At 54.8% G+C, this 7,381-nt stretch overlaps 1 protein-coding gene across 1 annotated transcript in view; it reads left to right on the top strand.

Moving 5' to 3' along the window:
• Positions 1-7,381, top strand: part of SAFB2 (scaffold attachment factor B2) — a 34,612-nt gene extending 27,231 nt beyond the window's left edge. Inside the window, exons 15-22 of the mRNA XM_007460543.1 lie at positions 588-878; positions 1,862-2,002; positions 3,180-3,222; positions 4,564-4,694; positions 6,331-6,443; positions 6,569-6,635; positions 6,925-7,076; positions 7,132-7,381. Coding sequence (XP_007460605.1) covers positions 588-878; positions 1,862-2,002; positions 3,180-3,222; positions 4,564-4,694; positions 6,331-6,443; positions 6,569-6,635; positions 6,925-7,075 — 937 coding nt within the window. The 3' untranslated portion in view covers position 7,076; positions 7,132-7,381. The remainder of the gene's footprint in view (positions 1-587; positions 879-1,861; positions 2,003-3,179; positions 3,223-4,563; positions 4,695-6,330; positions 6,444-6,568; positions 6,636-6,924; positions 7,077-7,131) is intronic.

Here is a 7,381-nt window from a genome sequence, read left to right as displayed (position 1 = left end):
CCTGCGCGTCCGGAGCCTGTGCTCCGCGGCGGGAGAGGCCACGACAGTGAGAGGCCCGCGGAGCGCCCAAAAAAAAAAAAAAAAAAAAAAAAAACAGCCTTGTAGAGGGGAGGGGTGACAAAAAGACAGTGTTGATTGTCCCTCTTCAGGGAAAACTACTGTCCTCCGTATCTCCAGGGTTTTCTCCGTGCCCAGCAGCTTCAGAGTGGCAATTATCCTTTGCTTTTCTTATTTTCCTGACCTTTATTTAGCTATGGTTTTGTTTTGGTGCTCTTTGAGCCAGGTCCTCCTGATCTCGACCTGAGGCTCTGTATCTGCTCGTCATCACCCCCTCCCTCCCAGCTCACCCCAGCTTTGCTGTTTGGAGAAAGGGAAAGTGTGGAGATTGGGGTTTCTGGCCAATCGAGCAGCTTAGGGAGCCGGTTAGTGCCTGCCGCCTAGTAGCTGGCAGGGGGCAGCCAGGCCCGGGGCGAGCCAGTTCCCATCCGGGAGCTGGAAGGTTCCAGACTCCTTCGGAGGACGACATCTCGATGGCCGGGTGCCACCACGTCGGGAAGTCAGGGCGCGGCCTTCCTGTGTTCCCCCAGAGAGCGTGAGCAGCGGGAGAGGGAGCAGCGCCTGGATGCCCTCCACGAGGGGAAGGAGAAGGCTCGGCTGCAGCGGGAGCGCCTGCAGCTCGAGCGCCAGCGGCAGCGGTTGGAGCGGGAGCGGCTGGAACGGGAGCGGCTGGAACGGGAGCGCGAGCGCGTGGAGCGGGAGCGCCGGAAGGAGCAGGAGCGCATCCAGAGGGAGCGCGAGGAGCTGCGGCACCAGCAGGAGCAGCTGCGCTACGAGCAGGAGCGGCGGTCGGTGCTCAGGAGGCCCTACGACGTTGGGCGGTAAGGCCCCCAGCCCGGAGCGGGAGGACGGGGCGCTTCCCCTGACGTTGAAAGAGCCACCCTGCTCCTGTCCACCTTAGCGTAGGGAGTCGGAGGTGTTTCAGACAGAATCTGGACCTCTGGACACTTGGGCAGGGCTCCTTGCTGCCACCTCTGTGGCCAATGCAGCGTTTTTTCCCCACCCGAGTTATTCTTCAGAGAATCTTGATTGTTGCCACTTGCTGAAGGGTTTGTGATGCTTTCGCCTAGGCCATCCCGTTATTCGCACTGTGGCTCCTGGTGGAGCATGACCACTGTCTAGTGGGTAGGAGACAACCAAGCATGCGTTATGCCGCCTCCATCAGGCTCGTGTGTCCTCTAGAGAGAGAGGCACAGAGCTGGGTGCTGTGGAGGAGATTGCCTTCCCACTCAGAAAGTAGGTTTATTGCTCTCCAGCTTCTCTGAGCGGCTTGATTGATGGTCACCCATCACCCCACCACCCGTGAGCCTAATTTTCTGGTAAAAATCAGGAAGAAGATAATTGGATACCATCCCGAGTTGTATATAGTTTGCCATCACCCGATCTAATTCCCTTCGCTTCTGCAAAAGCTCGGAGGGAGGTTCAGGTTAGCATAGCAGACGAGGAGGTGAGAACGTGGTGACTCGGACCCTCATTCCAGGAGAATCAAAGATTTCATTGCACTTGCATCTGAGCTCATGTGGGGATCAAGGTATTAACAGCCTTGTGACACAATTAGCTCACAGCGGTTCTTTTTTCAGGATTGTCAGATGAGAATGCCAGTATGCCTTTTGGCAGTTTGGGGGATTTTAATTTATCAAATCAAAGCGATAATGATTGAATGTTTAGATTTCAGCCCTGTGGGACATTTTAAATGATACTGGGTCTGGAGAGAGAGCTCCCCTCCCCACTTCTGCCCTCTTTCTTTTTGTCCTCATTCTCTTTCATAAATGAAATTTGCATTCTTTTTAAAATAAAAAAACAGGCGAGATGACGCCTATTGGCCAGAGGGAAAGCGCATGGCCATGGAGGACAGATACCGCCCAGACTTCCCTCGGCCCGATCACCGTTTCCACGACTTTGACCACCGTGACCGGGGCCAGTACCAGGAGCATGTGGCTGACAGGTCAGTGCCCCACCCCACTCCTACAGCAGGGATCGGTCTCCGTCTGTTCTCTTAATGTCTGGTGCACTCGTGAGGTTCCTAGTGGGTGCCTCTGACCGTCACACGTGGGATTTAGAAACAGACCTTGAGCAGGACGTTGGGATCGGTGGTCATGTATGGCATCCTGGCTTTGTCTAGGGGGAAGGCACCTCGGAGCACATTTCATGCACTGTCCTCTTAGGACAGACGGGCCCTGGGCAGGACCTGAACCTCGGCTTCCCGCATGCTCAGCTCTCTTGGGGGTGGCCCCGGGCTCTGGGTTTCACAGCTCCCTGTGGGGTCTCCACGGCCACACTTCCTCCCTGTCCCTCCCACTGGCACAAGCTGCTCTGGAGCGCGGGGCTTTGAGGAGGGTGTGGCCTGGCCTCCTTGTTCACACAGATGAGAAAGCAGTTTAGAGAAAGGCCGTGACCCGCCTGAGCCATCTGTGGGGGTCACTGACTGGCATGGGGTCGTGCCAGCCCACATGAAGAGAGCTGACTGCGGAACGTGGCAGAGGTCCTGTTAGGCCTACTTTGTGTTTCGAGGGTCTGGGTGGGTTATTTTTTTTTTGCCAGTGCCTTTTTAATGAAGACTGTATCTCGTTTTTTAGAAAAGCAGCCCTCGATGTTTCCAGTTTAAGAATTCTCTCTTTAGGTTTCTCATCATGCTCCCCTGAGCTGCATATCCTTGAGCCATTTCCCCGCTCATTAGCTTTGGGAAGGAAGAGGGCAGGGAAAGACAGGCTGAGAAGCCGCTTGTTTAATTAATTATGGCTGGAATTGGTTTCAGATGTGGCGTGAGTCATGTGTGTTGGGTCAGACTAGAGGTTAGGGACCTGCCGAGGCTTATTACCTGACTTGTCATCAGGCCACAGATAAAATTATAGGCATTAGCTTCGTGGTGTGGGTCTCTACTTCTCAGACCCCTCTAAGGGATTTTAGTTCAGTAAAACCTTCGTTCTCACCTTCTTAGGATCCCATTTCACTCCTACCCCCAGAGAAAGCTGCAAGGCAGTTTTTTTTCAGGCCAGTAAATTACAGTTCTCATGTGGTAAAAGGGGATAAGTACTCTAATTGTGGAACTCTTCTGTGTGGTCTGCAGCAGTGTTGTGTAGAGCCATCAGCTGCCTTTGGAATGAGACATTTCTTTTTTGCAGGAGGGAAGGTTCAAGGTCAGTGATGGGAGAGCGAGATGGGCAGGTGAGTAAAAGCCAGATAGCAGGCCAGGGGCGTGCCTGCTTCTGTGGGGTGGGCGGGGCGTGGAGATGTCAGTTCTGGCCGGTGAGTAGATGTGCACAGAAATGATTGGTTAGTGAGTCTGAGTTTTGTATTTTATTTATTTACTTATTTTATTTTTTGTCTGCTTTGGGTCTTCATTGCTGTGAAGTAGCCGGGGCTACTCTTCATTGCGGTGCGCGGGCTTCTCATTGAGGTGGCTTCTCGTTGTGGAGCATGGGCTCTAGGCACGCGGGCTTCAATAGTCACGGTGCGTGGGCTCAGTAGCTGTGGCTCGCAGGCTCTAGAATGCAGGCTCAGTAGTTGTGGCACACAGGCTTAGTTGCTCCACAGCATGTGGGATCTTCCCGGACCAGGTCTTGAACCCATGTCCCTTGCATTAGCCGGCAGATTCTTAACCACTGCGCCACTAGGGAGGTCTCGAGTCTGGAGTCTGTGTTTTTTAACACAGGTAGGGCTTGTTTTTCGTTTTATTCAGTAGAAACTAACTGAAGAGATACTTGGTTGCCTACATGTTTGGAGTGCCTTCGAGTCTAGGCACTGTGGGATGCCCCAGCGGGGGCTTAGTGGCCTGGTAGGGGGTCATTTAGGTCATGTTTTGGGGCATTCCTCTGTGTCGGGTACTGGGATGGGTCCCCATGTCTGATAGTCTGCAGGTTCCCTGTGAGAGGTGCCTAGGGTGTCAGCTCAGAGAAGAGAGGAGGCCTCCACGAGAAAGGTGGGGGACGGCATCAGAATCATGGCTTTTTAAAATAGGGGTGTGGGTTTTGAGAGACTGCTAAATTCTCTCTTGCTCCCCAGGTGTGCTGGCTTCCTGAGCACTGACTTGGTTGGCCAGGGGTACTAAGCCGTTCCTGCCTTCAGTACTTGCTTCCAGGCCTCCGCAGTACCATGAGCAGAGAGGGCTCTGAGGGCGCTGGCCTGCCCTAGGGGTGTGGGGAGGGCCCTCCTGTCTTCAGCAAGGAGCAGGTGCCCTGACTCTTCAGGGAAGGCGGGTCTGAGTGACTCTTCTCAGTGGACCCTGAAGCATGGGGCTCTCCATGCTCATGGGTGGGAGGGCTCACTGCTGGCCCTTCGTGTGGCACCAGTGGTGGAGCTTTAGCGGCGCTTGGGGTTCTCAAGGAGGGGGTCAGGAAGTGCCTGAAGGGGCCTGGGCAGGTCCTTGTGGGTGGCTGGGGTGCTGAGCCACACCCCAGCACGCTGAGGCAGGGTCTGCAGGTTTCCAGGACCCAGAAGGTAGGCCTGCCGTGAGCTTGTCTGGGAGCCATGTGACTGGAGTTGCCCTGTCCCTCTTGTGCCTTCCAGCACTACTCAGACGACCGCCACGGCCACGGAGGACCACCAGAGCGCCATGGCCGCGACTCCCGAGACGGCTGGGGTGGCTACGGCTCTGACAAGAGGATGAGCGAGGGCCGGGGGCTGCCTCCTCCCCCCAGGTTAGCGGGCAGGCCACAGAGGGGCTGGGCGTCACTGTCCTCGCCGGGTGACAGGTTGGCTTCTCTGAAAGTGAACTGGGCGTGTGTACCTGCCAGGTCACCTGGAACAGCCCCTCCTGGCCCTGTGTGGGCCCTGCCTGCTGAAGGCGGCAGCCCTGAAGCCATCTAAGGCTTGTCCCCATCAGTAGTAGAGAAGCTTTACCCCACCCTAACCCCGAAGTTGTCTTTAGGTGTTTGTAAGGCCGGTGTCACGGCTACCACAAGTTTCTGCTGCACCTCTAGGTGGGTTTTCGGGTGTTGATCAAAGACTGGAGTGCCAGTGTGACAGATGAGAGTGTTCTTTCCTGAGCGACCTACTTAGCACTGGGTCCTTTCGTGTCGTTTAGTCCTATTAGCGTTAAATTTAAACGAGCGAGCTCCTGCACTGACAACAGGCTGCATTATGCAGCGTCACCATGTGACTGGAGGGCTGTCACCTGAGACCACAGGTGTTGCACGCACTGAGGTGCACTCACCCTTGCAGACAGGTGTGGGGGGTCTGCTGGCTTCCTGGTCCTGGGCCTCGGAGTGGTGGTCACCGGCGGGCAGTGCCATCGTCCTTCCACACCCAGCCTGGGGCCGGGAGGCTTTCCTGTAGGCCTCCAGGGGCTGTTGGCACCTGCACGTGGGTACCGTGTTTGGGTTTTCATCTCCTAGGGTTTCTGTCTGAAACCATTTTTAAACAGCTTTTTTGAGAGAGAATTCACATGCTGTGCAGTTCACTCATTTAACGTGTGCAATTTGATGGCTTTCAGTTAATTCATAGAGTTGTGCATCCATCACTACAATCCATTTCAGAGCATTTCTATCACCCCCAAAAGGAACCCCCATTAGCAGTCACTCCCCATCCCCCTGGCAACCACTAACCCACTTTCTTTCCCTGTGGATTTGCCTGTTGTGGATGTTTCACATGAGTTGGAATCACACAGTGTGTTGTGTTGCCTTTTATGTCTGGCTTCGCTCACTGAGCATCGTGTTCTCAAGGTGCATCCTTGTTGTAGCGAGTGTCAGTGCTTCATCCCTTTTCAAGGCTGATTAATATTCCAGTATGTGGATGGACCACGTTTTGTTTATCCATTCATTAGTTGATGGACACTTTGGTGGTTTCCATTTCGGGGCTGTTACGGAATCATGCTGCTAAGAACACTGGTGTATGAGTTTTCGTGTAAACGCATGTTTACCGGTCTCTTGGTTAGACACCTCGGAGTGGATTCTCTGGGTCATACGGTCGCTCTGTGTTTAAGCCTTTAAGGAACCACTACACTGTTCTCCAACGAGGCTGCACCATTTTACATTCCCACCAGCCCAGTGTGAGAATCCCGGTTTCTGCACACCTTCACCAACACTCGTCCTTGTCTTTTAGATAATAGCCATCCTAATGAGGGTCAGGTGGTTGTGACGGTAGCTGTGCTGAACACCTACTCGTGTGCTTACTGGCCGAGTGTGTATCTTTGGGGAAGTGTCTGTTGCCATTCTTTGCCCACTTCTCTCAGAAACCCTTGACAGTGGGGCACGAGCCCCCAGAGCCCCCATGTCACAGCCTCAACGTTAGAGGCACAGTGGGACCATTGTGTATTTGCCTTTCGTTTTGGCAAAGGGGTGGCCGTGACTGGGCGGAGCACAGCCAGAGGCTGGAGGAGCATCAGGAGCGCGCCTGGCCGGGCACAGTGGACGCGGGCACGGCGGGCCGGGAGCACTTGCGGTGGCAAGGTATGGGTTCACCCCTGCCTACGGGTCGGGAGGGCCCCCGGGGGAGGGACAGCCACAGTCCCAGCATGCTCCAGAGGGCCAGCTTTTCCAGGGCTTCCAAGTGCAGACTCTTTCTTCTCTTCCAGGTGGTGAGAGGGGCCTGTCTGGGCCCTCAGGGCCAGGGCATGTGGCAAGTCGGGGTGGAATATCGGGGTAAGAAGTACTGTCCGCGGATAAGATTGATTTGTTCCCACTTCTCACTTCCTCTCCCTTTTTGCATGCTTGATCCACTTTCGGGGTCAAATGCTTTGAGAACAAACCCCCAAAGCAGCTCTTGGCAACTTATGCAGCTAACTCTCTTCCCCGGAATGCGACCCGTGGTTATGATTTTCCTCACCTGGAAAAAGCCAAGGGGCTCTAAAGGCCACAGAGCCCTATGCTGCAACGTGACACAGTGAGAACACAGGTGCTTCCGGGGCCAAACGTGTGCCTTTGTTCCTAGGCGAGGCGGCTTTGCACACGGCGGGCATGCCCAGGCTCACGTGGTGCCCTCCGGAGGCCTCGAGGGTGGAGGAGTGGCCGGCCAGGACCGGGGCAGCAGAGGCCCGCACCCCGCCCCCCACCCATACCCCCACTTCACCCGCCGCTACTAGAGCCCACCCACCCCCGCCCCCCACCCATACCCCCACTCCCCCCGCCGCTACTAGAGCCCACCCACCCCGCGTGTCCTGGTAGGCAGGCAGATGTACTGTCAAGTCTGTAAGCCAGAGTTACCTTGAACTTGTGGAATCTTTTAAGAAACAGAAGCAAATCCTGCCACTGTGTTGTAGCTTAATACAATGTGAATCCACTTTTTTTTTTTTTTTTTAAATAAATGTGTTCTTGTTCTGCCATTTGTAAGACAAGGTTTCTGTTAACGAGGCATTCCATTTTCCGTTAATAAAAGTTTATGGTTCTCA

Source organism: Lipotes vexillifer, unplaced genomic scaffold (assembly GCF_000442215.2).
Source record: "Lipotes vexillifer unplaced genomic scaffold, Lipotes_vexillifer_v1.1 scaffold1011, whole genome shotgun sequence".
NCBI lineage: Eukaryota > Metazoa > Chordata > Mammalia > Artiodactyla > Lipotidae > Lipotes > Lipotes vexillifer.
This window is presented reverse-complemented; position numbering and strand designations above follow the sequence as displayed.